This window comes from Mytilus californianus, unplaced genomic scaffold, assembly GCF_021869535.1.
Source record: "Mytilus californianus isolate M0D057914Y unplaced genomic scaffold, xbMytCali1.0.p SCAF_9, whole genome shotgun sequence".
Classification (NCBI taxonomy): domain Eukaryota; kingdom Metazoa; phylum Mollusca; class Bivalvia; order Mytilida; family Mytilidae; genus Mytilus; species Mytilus californianus.
The window spans coordinates 75,026,267-75,040,784 of NW_026262745.1; the positions used below are offsets into that span (position 1 = coordinate 75,026,267).

Genomic DNA, 14,518 nt, shown 5'->3' on the forward strand with positions numbered 1-14,518 from the left:
TTTTATACACTTATCATTGACCATTGATGACATCATAATATTTAATAAGGGATTAAATATAAATTTGCATGTTTGCATGTGTTTTGTTGTTCTTTACTTCATACCACCTGCACAAGTAGTAAAAAATACAGAAAAGAATACAAGAGACAGTGGATAGCTGCTTCAACAGCTTTGAGGCAGTCATCTAGTCATGCTATCACCCAAGAAAACATATTTAACAATTACAACCGTTATGTTGAGCATCATTTTAACCATGATCAAGAAGATGAACATGAGGGCAGCCTATGTAGTTCACTATTCAATACTTGTCCACAGTTGGTGTTACATGAATCTGAAGAAATAGTTCCAGTATTAGATAACAGTTTTCATACAATTGATCCTGAACAAGATGATTCTGATTTGTTTCACATAATTCAATAACCACAGACCTAGAAAATGTTTCGGACTCTGGTGAGGAAGATTTTGAAAATGAAAAAGATACTGTTTTAGCTAATGATCTTGCTCAATTGTTGAATGAACATTCCATTAAACATAATGCTGTTGATGCTCTTCTCGGTGTCTTAAAAAAGCATGGACAATCTTCATTGCCATTGACTGCCAGAACATTGTTAGGAACTATGAAAAATGTAACAACAGAAATTAAATCAGGCATGGAATATATTGTTTTTGTTTTAGTTAAACAGCTGCAATCTTGTTATTCTTCACTCTCAGAAGAAAAACATAGTGCATTGTCAGAAGTTAGCTTATCATTCAATATGGATGGTCTGCCATTGTTCAAAAGCACTAACACATCTCTGTGGCGTGTCATTTGCAAGGTTCACATCAAGCCTGTTCAAATTTTCCAGTTGCCCTTACATTAGGAAGATCTTAGCCATCAAATCTAGATTTATGAGAAAAAACTATTATAGAATTAGACAATATACTTCAAAAAGGATTTCTTTCTGGTAATCGCACTATAAAAGCGAATTTGAAAGGCATAGTGTGTGATGCTCCTGCTAGGAACTATACTGCGGCTACTATGGCTGTGATAAGTGTGTACAAAAAGGAAATTGGACTGGTAGGATGACATACCAAGAAGTTAATACTTTGAGCTTAAGAACAAATGAAACATTAAGAAACTCTTTAAATCAAGAACATCAAAATTACCTCTCTCCATTTTGTGATTTACCAATGGACAAATTAGACATGATTAAGCAGTTTCCCTTAGATTACATGCACCTATTATGTCTTGGTGTAATGAAAAAAATACTTTTAACTTGGAAAAGAGGAACATTGGAAGTTAGACTGTCCAGTCAACAAGTTCAAGAAATAGGTCGCAAACTAGTTAGATTACGATCATTTGATCCTGAATTTTTTTGCCAGAAAACCAAGAAACTTGGATTAAATTGATCCATGGAAAGCCACTGAATTTAGGTAGTTCCTTCTGTACACAGGCAAAATTGTCTTGAAAGACATTTTGATGTCAGATATATATAAGAATTTCATGGCATTTAGTGTTGGAATATCAATATTGGTATGTTCAAGTTCAGTTCAGAATAATTCTGACTATGCACACAATTTTCTCAAGTATTTTGTTGAAAGTGCAAGAATAATTTATGGTCCAGAGTTTTTGGTTTACAACGTACACAGCTTACTTCATATTACAGACGAAGCTAAAGAATATGGAAATTTAGATGATTGTTCAGCATTTGCATTTGAAAACTATTTACAGGTACAAATTGTGAAAAGATAAGATGAGCAGGAACAATTCAATTGTACAAATAGAGAAGAAAGTTTTCAAAGATCAACTGTTCTGAAGTTTAAACAACCAAACAATGCTTTTGTCATCGACAATAACCAGTGTTGCGAAATTATTTCAAGGACACAACAAGTTGATCCAAATGATCCTGAAAAATTAGTGTTGCTGTGTACAGTTTATGAAAGATCAGAACCACTTTTCCGTGCGCCTTGTGATTCGAGACTGATTGGGGTTTACAAAGCCTCACCAAGAAATACTAGGATGAAGCTCCTGTCACCTGACAAGCTGGGCAAAAGGGCAGTGCTCATTTATATGGACCAGAATGAACCAGTAGTATTTTAACTATACTGTATAAAATGTAACGTGAGTAAGTAAAAATAAATAGAGCTAATATCTCCTTTATTATATACATAATTACATTTTATATGTTAAAAATATACAATACATGAAGTTAAAACGTCAAATATTTTTTCTCGGTCAGACAAGCCCTCAAATAGTTTGGCACAGAATGTGTTTATAAAAAACATGTATGTTATGAATGTTAGACTTGACAAAGCTCTACCCACAGAACTAATCTCCAACTGGTGAGACAGGCCAAAATTACTCAGTAATAAAAATGTGTTTCCCCCAACGCTAAGTGCTGAAAAAGGGTACATTGTAGGTAGGGAGGTAATAATTTACTTTACAAACATTTTTAACCTTATTACTACTTGTTATATAGGGAATCAGTCAGGTTAAATTCCCGTGACATTTTTCACTTTAGATTCATGTGAAATTCACGTGACATAAGTTGTCTGCACATTCAAAGACAAACAATTCCTGGAAATGCCAGAAAAAAAACAAAAAAAAAAACAGTTTTAGAGTTTCTAAAGTTGCAACCTGAATAAAAAATAACAGACACAAAGAAAACAGAAAGCAAATGCAGAAAATATATATGCACAGGTACACTAAAACAAATAAGCATTCCTATATTGTATTTAAAACTAACTGCAATATTTGTGTGTGTATTTGTTGATTTAGTTATGTTTGTATCAAAGTTGGAATCATAGCCTAAACAATTTTATAGTACATGAAAACTTTACTTCTTCAATAACTACTTAAATTTAGAAACCCAATGTTATCTTAAATGGATATGATGTAGTTTTGAAATAATACAACTCGTAGTGTGGAAACCTCCCTTTCCAATTCTGATGTTAAAAAATTGTTTGGACTTTACAAGAGTTCTCCATAGAATGCAGTGTGTAACTTAATCTTTCATAGTGGCTTACCATTGCGTTTGCTGTTAAGACTTAGTACATCTGCTTGAGATCACATGGGACAGATTGCAAAAGGCAACACTCATAATACTTTTTTTACACTATAAGACATTTTAACTCGATTTACAATTGTGTCTTTTCTTTACTTAGAATGAAGGTCTGAACAGAGGTTCGAGGGCGGAAGAGGGGGGAGGGGGGGGGGGGGTCAATTCTTTTTTCAAGAACCTTTCTCTTTAAAGACACATCAAATAATAATCACAATGTTAACAATAATAAATATAAAGGTACACAAACAATTCAAGTATGTAATAATATTACAGTCACTGATAATACAGAAATGAAACTTATCATACATAATCATGATGTTGTTTTACTAATCAATTCTAATCTTCTTGACGCATCATTTTTATTTGGATCCGGTTCTATTTCTAATGATTGCATAAATGCCTGTCTCGCTGATTCTGTGTCACCTAATAATTGAAAAGTTATGCCTAGTATGTTGTAAGATATAGCTCCCTGGTAGCAATTTGCTATGCAATGTTTTTTCTCTATAGTCAACCGGAGGTCGCGTAGAGAATCCCGACATTGTCTGATATTAAATAAATGATAATGACAAAGGAAACGTAGGAAATGAGAATATACAACAGGGGGTATTAAAAGTCTCTTGACCTCTTCTTCGATTCGTAGTTCTCCCGGTACTATCACCGAGTTAAACGGGAACATCACAAAGACTATCAGCAGCAGCTTAGACAACTCAACACTAGTTAGCCCACTAAATAAAGGCAGATTAAATAAATCCTTTTGAATATGCGACAAATTCATACCTCTGTAAAGCTTCTCAGGTGTACATTTTAAAAGACAATGGTAAAGCAGTTGTTTTGTATTCTTTTGTTTTGTAGAAAAACGAAGCAATCAGCAGCCATCCAGATACAGGGTCATGACTTGTACCCAACAACAGAGTACTTAAAGCAGTATTGTAACGTTTGTATTTAGATTTATTAGAAGATATGTCATTAAATGGTTGTAATTGGCCACCTTTGCAACACAATTTTGAAATATAGTACGTGTATAGAGATTTAATCTTGGAACTCTTTATAGACAATACCTGGTGTATTCCCTTTTCTAAATTCAAGTTCATATGCAACGACAAATTGTCTGCAAAATAAATTATTGAACATAAGAGCGCTTCAACACTGCGAACGATTGAATGACGAGGCTCCTTGCTAATTATACATGTTGATGTATTCAAATTCGACACATTGCCAACTACAACTGTTTAGAATATGCAACTTATTTAGAAGTATTTGCTGTGATTGTCCTTTTATCTTATTATCAAATAAATTAATCTTTGGAATAAAATAATGTGGACACATTGAGTATTCAACAAAATATATAAACCTTCTAAAGCATCTCATGAAACACGATATGAGGTTTTCAGGTTTCCATATTGATGTAGAGAATTCTTCAGATATCCAAAATATAACGGTTTTCATAAAATACGAACAAAGCAAGTATTTACAATGGCGGTCAATATTTATCACGTCCTTCAGAATAATTTTCATAAGAGCATAACACAAAAGCTGAGTATGCGTAAGTGTATAAATTAAAAACTTTTCTCCAACGGAAAACGATATTCGCCATTCTAATTCTTCATTTTTAGATCCTTTCACACCGACTGGAACAAAAAGTACGCCATGTTTAACAATAGACTGTTTGACATTGTAATCTGGCCATCCGTTATTTGATCGTGTTATCCATTGGTTTGCTTGTGTAATCCATGCTTTACTACGTACACAAAATGCAAAGTCGAAGATTCCCTCTTTATCTGATACACAAGGACCATGAACACATGAGAAAATGTCTGTTAAATTTCTTCGTTTAACTGAAGCGTTAGAAAAGTAATAATCATGTCCAAACTCATCACAGTCTTCAAGGATACTCTGATCATTACTGTGTAAGAGACGTAACTTAGTGAAACCTGGAGGTGTATCTTCTGATGCCATTGTAAAATATATTGTATCAGTAATGAAATGAATGTTTACCTCTTCAGAGACCTCAATAAATTTAGGAACAAGCATTATATCTAAATCACTTCCTCGCATCTCAAGTCCATCTCCAAAACTTCCACTGGTGATTGTTATTAAATTATTGCTGCTGTTCAAATAGTCTCTTATATTGTTCAGCATTCTAATAGTTTTAACCTGTTCCTCAGTTCCAATAATTTCCTGACACATATATCTGTAGAGAGCTATTGACATGTTTTGTGTGTCTGTTTCTGAAAAATGGTAGATCTTATCAAAATTATTCATACAAATGATTATTGTAATATGTCATACCCACTAAAAGCCTATTGGTCATTTTTGTAAGTAATGGTTAAGAAGACATCAAAATGACATTGGTTGCGGATCTGGTGCATACATATTGGTATATTTTACATTATTACTACTACTGGGTCGATTCGTCTGCTGGCAGACTCAGTCTCATTGAGTATCATTAGCCAAGTAACAAGTTTTTTGTTCTGTCATAACAATATGGAAATGTAATGAAATTTTGGAAATTACTAGACATCAGGTCATATATTTCCCTCATAGAGATCTCAGATTCCTAGTATGGATCGGCTCTTCATGTTTCTATAACGATTTTGGACTCGAACATCACTTAAGATAAATCAATTGTCAAAATGCAGATCAGGTGTATTACAAAATGTTACCTGTACTATAATTAGAGGGTGTTTTTCTAATCGAGTAAATAGGAGAAAAGGACACCACAGTTGTGCATATAATTGTTTGTTTTAATGATACTATTTAATATAAAAATAAGATGTGATATGAATGTGAATGAAGCAATTATCCACCAAAGTTCAAATATAGTAGATATAAGCAATAATAGGCAATTGTACAGCCTTCAACAATGGGAAAACCAATTCCGTACTGTGGACTGCAAAAGACCCCGACATGAAAGTTATATGAAACGAATCAATTGAGAAAATGTATGGCCTAATTTTTAACAATACAATTTACGAAAAACAAATAAAACAGACATGAACCCACGAGAACCACTGATTTACAGCTTCTTAGTTGGGACAGGCAAATAACAATTGTAGCGGAGTTATGTTTGATGCACCAACCCTCCCCTAACCTGGGACAGTGTTGTAACCATAAAACATAAGAAGAAACTATAAAAATCAGTTGAAAAGAGAGTTAACGCATTAGATCAATACAAAGCAGAAACACATCTAACAAAATAACAAACCGTACATCGAAGGGTATTTATACCAACCTTACAACAAAAAAGACACAACGTACATATCTGAGAGTACTCGCAGTTACTCACAGCTAGGTAAAAGCGATTAACAGCTAATAAAACTAATTATTATCCAAGACTAAAATATCAGAACACATCCAAGATCCAATAATCAAAGTTTTTCAGGAGGCGACGAGGAAAATGTGTCTTTCTTCTTAATTGTTTTTAATCGACAGACTCTGCGTACATATGATAATAATGTAAATATGAATCACTCTTCATTTAAAACTGCCACCAACTGTATTCACATACTATTAAGTTGTCAAAAATCCTGTTTTGACTAACTAAAAAGGATGTAGTAGTTAGTAATCTGACAATAGTTCAAAAGGAAAAAAAAAACGTTATTTTTGTTGGCTGAACATACTGAATACAGCATACACTTTCTCGATACAGTGAAAATTAACCACGGAGTTATTGAAGTTCGATCAGATTTTCAGTTATTGTTCAATTTGATTTGAAATTTGATTTCAAGCTATATTTTCCCGCAAATGTTACACGCTGCCAGTTAAACAAACGTATGCAGTCTTACACTTAAATATTAAAATCAAATCTTAAGTCTTTAATATTATAATTTTAAGCAAAATTCGAGTTACAATTCAACCAGTCTTGTAAGTTGATGATTTTTGTTATGGATTTATTTGCAATTTTGATAAAAAAAAAAGCGAACATATCTCTTTATGTTGTAACGTTATTCACACCTTTCATTCAACAACTTGTTTTTCGTACAGTTCCATTCCCACAATGTGTAGATTCATTTACAAAACACAAAGCATCAATAGTTTTTACCTGCCATTTTGTTGCAGTTCTTAAATGAATTTACCTGGTCATTTAACGGGGAGTCCCCTAAAATGAATTTCGTTTAATTTGATAGTAAACATCAAATTGACATCTTTAGTAAAAAGATTAATCAGACCATAACTGTTTTATTTAGATGGAGTGTAGGGTGTACGTTGTGTGCTTTAAAGTTTTAAAATACTGAGTCATTGAGTTAACCATTAAATTTAGCTATATAATAAATGTTTTCGAATTAAAATTGTGTACTGGTGATATAAAGATATCAGCTGTGCATATTTTATTCGTTATTCTTCAACAATAAAATCTTTCACAATATTTTGTTTTTAAAATCCAGTACTATTTCCTATTTTCTTCTTTTTCTTGCTTGCATCAAATTTTTCTTACACATTCTCAAAACAAGTTTAAGAGGATGTGATTACTTTTATGTAAATGTAAAGAAACATGAATAATCTAGACAGAGCTATAAAACAATACCTTGCTGGATATTAAGCGAATTTTAAGGAACATTTGGACAACATCAGGCTTTTTGAATCTTTTGCATACCCAACAAAAATTTCTGCTATGACACAAATTATGCTTATTTTATTTTTTTTAGAAAATGATGAGAAAATGTATGTGTTTTTGACCTTCAAAAATCTTAAATATCACCCGGTTACTGTTTCCGACAAACTTGAAAAGATGAGTGACTACTGATAGTATTTGATATCATTGGCCTGACTGAATTCGTGAAATATAACTCTTCATATTACACTGTTATCCCTGACTGAAGAAAATAAAAAGGAAAGGATCTACGTAATAACATAAAGTTTGATATTTTTATTATCGATCACACATGTTAATTAATAAATAGAAACATATGCTTATAAAACGTACTTTCTACTATCAGATTTCAAATTGTTATATATTTTAACACATTATTAGTGTATACATGTGATACCTACACTTTGCATTATGAAAACAGACAAACAGTATCTTAACAAACTAAAACGGTGTTGCAATTGCTTTAATCGCCGAAAATCCCCTAAAATCACTTAGAGACGCATCCAACATGTCCAAGTATAAGAGAAAAAATAATTTAATCAAACAACATCAAACAATTGATTAAATTTGGAATCCAAATATACCTTACTTACACCATGTTACCAAAAATGTATCTTTTAATTTATTTAAAATATTATTTGGATACCACATTTTTACAGTATATTGCAAAAACAATTGCACCCATAACACAAACTGAATAATGTGCATCTAAAAAATACACCATATGTAAGGCATCAATATTTCAAGAAAAGTTCGGTTTTAGTTAATAATGTTCATTGTTTAAAATTATATAGTTTGATCAATAAGTACGTACATGTTTATATGTCTAAACTCACAAGAGAATTGTGTGACATGATATTTGTATATTGCAAATCAAGTTATTTTGTACATGCATTTAACAGTAATGTTCAATTTCCCCAACCGTTGACTCCATTCGGACGTCAGGTTTTTTGGTATCTTGCGTTGTAATTTCTTAATTGATCGACAACATTTCAATATTTTTAAAAACTCCAGCAACCTCTAATTGTATCCATCTTTGGCATTCAAAATAGAATTGTTGTTGGATGTAATTGAACACTTGTTCAAAAACACGTTTCCATCTGTCAAAGGCCAGAACAAAGTCAAACACAGAACGACTAAAACAAATTGTGAACCTAACCTCTTTATCGTTCTGTTATGTTCATCATACAAATGATTGGTATATATCCAAAAAATTCCAAAGGTGCATTACATATGGCTAATTTGATATAAATTTAGATGAGATAAGTACCAACATAATTCAAATCATTTATGTTAATAATTCAACTTACAACTAGAAATAGACAAACTTGTGACAACGGTATGCACATGATCTGATTGACGGTTTTCAAAGGATTTTAATTAACTGTAAAACGTGATGCGTCTTAAATATCCCTACGTTGTGAATATTTAAAACTATTATGAAGTATATCTAATTATCTTATAGAATTCAACGGATATACTTCAATAAGAACGTCTATTTGACTACGTTTTAAACTCTGTTTTTTAATGTAACAGGTTACGAAATAAAGTAGAACAAACTCACCAGTATCAAATATTGCTTGTACTCTCAATTATATCGAAATGCACATTGTAGTTATAAAAGTATTGGTAAATATTCATCACTTATTCGGACAGAATATATATTTTAACCTTTTTTGCAATGTTATCTAATCTTATAACAATGTTACACAAATCGATGTCATTTTTTTACATGTTAACGAAAAAAGTGTTTGCCCCACAGTAGGTATAACTTGTTCCGTTTTCCTGTGAGGCTGCTTTCAAGTCAGTGCAACATTTTGAAAATTGTATTCGAAGTGTATTTCCAACAAGCATCGCATGACTATCATAACAAATGTCACCGCATCAAAATGTAACCAATCAAGTGTTTTTATCTACCTTTTTCTTAATATGATGTATGGTATATTAAATAGTTGCTTTACTGTCGTAATATGATGTTCTGAGATGATATTCCAGTCTTTTTAACAATTTAGAGAACATAGATATTACGATGAAACCACTATAAATAACATATGAATGTGAATGAAACTTACAATAATTACAAGAAATTAGAATTTTGTTAATCTAGAATCGTTGTTATATTAGAAAAGTCAACATGACTATTGACGATTGAAGTTTACGTGATTGTCAAAAGAAATACCTCATCAAAATACATAACACAAATCGTGTCTATGTTTTCTCAGCTTAGAAGTAACGGTTACTTTTTGGTCGTCAAAAATCTACAATAGTAACGCATAACTGATCTAGATGAAACAATATACAAACAGATTTCAATACAACATCAGAAAAAAAAATTATTAAGAGACGCGCGTGTATATATCATGAGACTCGTAAATTACGCCAAATTAAACAAATTGGAATGCCATAAAACAACAAAATCGACGTTTCGTAAAGATGTACAAAATGCGTAGAACATTTATACATTCAAATAGAACAACCTCAGGGTTTCAATTATTTAAAAAAATAAAAACCGTAAAAATATTTTGTGAAAGTAAAGCTATATTAAATAACATGCTCCACATATCGAACAGATGATAGTCTTTCAAGTAAGTCTAGCATTTTATTTTCAAGAGTTACTTCTTTATGTAAACTTAAAAATTTTTAACACAACAAGCTGACCTGGCATAGTGAACTACTCCTGTAACATATTATATCATATTTGATTTAAATGTACCTTTTGTAAGTTGTTATGTGTAAAAACCTGCACCAACCACGATCCAAAATAGATATTGAAAAGATATTGAAAAACAGATAATCGTACATAAATATTAAAATATACAATAGCAATGCTCCTAAATGTGATAAGAAAACAACATTCTAATCATTCAAAACAAAAACAAAATAAAAATGATAAGGATAAAAAAAACACTTGAACTTATTAATAAATTTAAATCACTGATTGTTCCTATCTCTTGTTTTCCTTTCAATTTTAAAATTATCTGTTGATGTTTCCGTTTAACATGTTTAACTCTAACCATGTACCATATAGATGCAATGAGGTAACTTTGTTTTGCTCGCTAAATGAGACAGTAAATAATTCAATAGGCATATTGATTGATATGGTGTCCTATTGTGAGAGTTTTTCTTTTAAATATGACTTCAGATTAAGAAAGGGTCACTTATTCAAAGATACATATCTGACGAGCCATATGAATTCCTCTATATTGAAAGCGCATAATCATAAATAAAAATCACAGATATTAGTTTTTGACGATAATTTTCTATATCTAGCGAGTAGTATGATATGTTAAAATTAATTGCTAAACATGTATACTTTGTTTTCATTGAACAAAGTTTTAGAATGAATTTTGTTATACACAATCTATATAGAAGAAGTGCAATATGTTAATAAATTATTATTACCTGCCATGCTTGTTGCAAACTGTGAATTAACTTAACCTTCGCAACGGGGATATCCTTATATCTTCTTTCGTTTCTATTTAAAGCCTACATGCAATTGAGATCTAAAATTAAATTAACATTACTGTGATTTAATATTTACAAATGAATGATAAGCCAATTATTAATGTTTTATAATTCAATCCAGAGGCGGGGGTCTAAAAATTAAAATTTTGAGTCACAATTCGAGTTAGAGTTCAAACTGTTCTGTACAGTGGATGCGTATTATGGGTTTATTTCGCGATTTCAATGAAAAAAAACCAACAACAACAAAACAGCGAATATGTCCCTTTATGTTGTAACATTTGTGTAAATGAAACCTTTCATTCAACAATTTGATATTCGCTCAGTGCCGCTGTTTCAATGTGAAGTTTCATGTGCAAAAAAAACCAAAAAAAAAAACGTTGCTTTAAACAAGCGTACGTGAATGAATTCAGTAAGGAAATTTAAAACATAAATATGTTATTGAATACTTTTCACCTGCCATTTTCTCGTAGTTCTTTAAACGAATTAACGTAGGTACTGAACGGAGAGTCCCTTAATCGATAATACAAAGATTTACCAGACCATGAATTTTTTCATTAAGGTGGAGTGTAGGTTGTACTATTTGTGCTTTAAAGTTTAAAAATACTGAGTCATTAATGTTGACAATTAAATTAAACGATATTATACATGTTTTCCAATTCAGGTGATGTAGAATTATTTTAACTGTTTTTCAGTTTATATTCATGATATTTATCCTTTATTCTTTAATCATTGAAGGTTTCACAATATTTTGTTTTAAACACCATTTCAATTTCATATTTGAAAAACCAATTTTCTCTCTTCACCTGAATATACATGTAGTATTTGAAACTGGACATTATTTAGTCACCAGTAAATGTATGCAGATTAGAATAAAGTAAAACAATCAATACCAATGTATAAATTAAATATGTATTGTTTTTATATGTCACCTTTATCACCTGCAAATTCTTTGCAGACTCAACAAAAACTTCTATGGCATAAATTACCGTTAGCCCTGGTTATTCAACATAGCACTTTATTTGAACTTATCTTATTTGATAGATAGATTTTTTTATTTTCTAATAATAGACTTACGTTAGCTACGAGATATAAAAAAAATAAATATGATTTCTTTTGGTTCAATCATTAATGAAAGTGAAATAGTGAAATAATAATTCGCTTTTAGAAACAAGTTTGGTTCAAATTTGTCAAAATAAGATAAAAACGTCGCTGATTAATTATTCGCTTGAATTCAAGATATATGACAGTTGTTATCCATTTGTTTGATGTATTTGAGCTTTTGATTTTGCCATTTGCTTAGGGATTTTCCGTTTAGAATTTTCATCGGAGTTCGGTATATTGTTATTTTACTTTTTTTGCAAGTGAATAATTCGACCTCAATGAATCCGTATGCATGTGACCTTCCATGTAAACCTTTAGCTAGAAATGAGTTAGGCGTGTTCAGTTATTAAAAGGAAAAGAATGTCAATACTTAAAGTGAAATAAGGGTAAACCATTTGATTTACTGATTGGATCCACGAAAATACATTTTTATACGTCTGGTAAAAAATGATTAACCTACCGTATATCGATTTTGGTTTCGCGTCGGCTTTTTTTCGCGATTTGATGACAAAATGGGCAGGTTAAATTTTCGCTGTGTATAATTTTCGCTTAATGGGAAAATACACGCGAAAAAACACTGTATTGTATTGTTAAAGATGTAAAGCAAATTATAAATGTAAATGACTGACAGATAATCGATTACATATATATACGTGTTCTACAAACTAAAATACATATATTCGGATATCTTTCAATAATCGTTTAAATCATGTCCATTGTGGCATGGTAAGACATGAAGTTTTTAAAGAAGTTTATGCTAGTATAACATATCATTTTGAAAGCACATTCATGTAATTATCCGTTAAAATGTGATTTATTTTAATTTAGTTTTTTATACAAAATGCAAAATTTTCGGGTTATGACAACAATCAATAGACATCGGTTATTAACATTTTTGAACATTTAACTGACTTCTGTGTTGTCAAAAGATATGACATGTATGATAAGCAAATTTAATTATTATAAAAACAGATAATTCAATTAATTAACTCTTTTGATCTACCAATCAACACAAAAGACTGATTTTATATAAAAATGTAATTTCACCTTTATGTACACTCGATAATTAGCAGTTTAACTATGAAACATTTAAAGAACAGCTGTAAATCTAAGAAAAGGCAGGGAAATTTACGCGAGTCAAATTTTCGCTTTTTTGTAGCTGCCGCAAACACAGAAAAAAAATAAACACACGCTAAAAAACTCGATATACGATATGCTTTTAACCTGTCATATGAAATCAAACAGACCTAGAAAAATCCAATTGAACCAGTTTTCTTTTTAACTACATCAATATTTATGTTTATATCAGTTAAATGACCGTCGACAGTCTTTGGAGGTCATCTCGATGATTAATTAGCTGGTGTATAGACGAAAATGCAAACAAAATGCTGATACATATTATCGAGCAAATGCATTGTTAATTGTTTATTTTAGTCTTTTTTATAATTTGGATATACGTTTTAGTATGTTATACATCAAATATGAGAATTTGAGTCAAATCGGTGAACATGAATTTGACAGCTAATGCTATTTCAATATAGAAGTGTATCACGTCCAGTATAAGGCCATTGCCCAAATATTTGGAAAACATGCAGACTTTTTTCTTCTGAATTTAAATGGTTCAATATGCGCAATTGATTTCCCATAGGCGGTATTGCTAACGTTTTCTCCTGTAGTTCAGTCCATATCGTAAACTTGGATATGTATTTTGGCCCGTTTTGAAGCTGGGAAATGTTCACATATTTGGTTAAATTTTTGGATACGAAGTGAGATTCATTTTTCCGTTAATTAGCATACCCCGAAAATCATTTCATCATGCTCCTCGTTTTAAAAAATCCCTTTTTTCACACAATACGTTCTTTGAAAATGTAATACTTTGAATGCATTTAATAACTCCATAGTTTCTACACATTTATTCTACAGTTCTCTACTTTCCAAATCAACTCAAATGACTGAGCTCAGTCACTTGTTAAAAATAGAAACATGTCCAATTGCACTATACAGAGATTTTTTGTGTACGCACAATTTTTGAGTTCCTCAATTTGAGGCGCATTAGGGATATTGACCCAAATGTATATGCCCCAAATGATGTCCCACTATATCATACTGTTAAAATATTATAAATGCATAGATAAATTATATGCAAAGATACACAATATCTGTCGGTAATGAGTTGATACAGTCCCTGTAACGTAAAAGTTAACACTTTTTTCATCCGGGAATCGTACGTACAGCGTTCGGGAATCGTTCGTATAGCGTTCGGGAATCGTTCGTACATCATTCGTATAGCGTTCGTACAACGTTCGGTCAGCGTTCGTTC

General features: G+C 31.2%; 1 protein-coding gene across 1 annotated transcript; it reads right to left on the minus strand.

Annotated features, from left to right (window-relative positions):
• Positions 1-2,120: 2,120 nt before the first annotated feature.
• Positions 2,121-11,062, minus strand: LOC127714798 (cyclic GMP-AMP synthase-like). The gene is made up of 2 exons (XM_052220833.1): positions 11,035-11,062; positions 2,121-5,269 (listed from the first exon to the last, which is right to left on the minus strand). The coding sequence occupies exons 1-2, from the start codon at positions 11,039-11,041 to the stop codon at positions 4,218-4,220; spliced, it is 1,059 nt and encodes a 352-aa protein (XP_052076793.1). The 5' UTR covers positions 11,042-11,062; the 3' UTR covers positions 2,121-4,217.
• Positions 11,063-14,518: the final 3,456 nt, after the last annotated feature.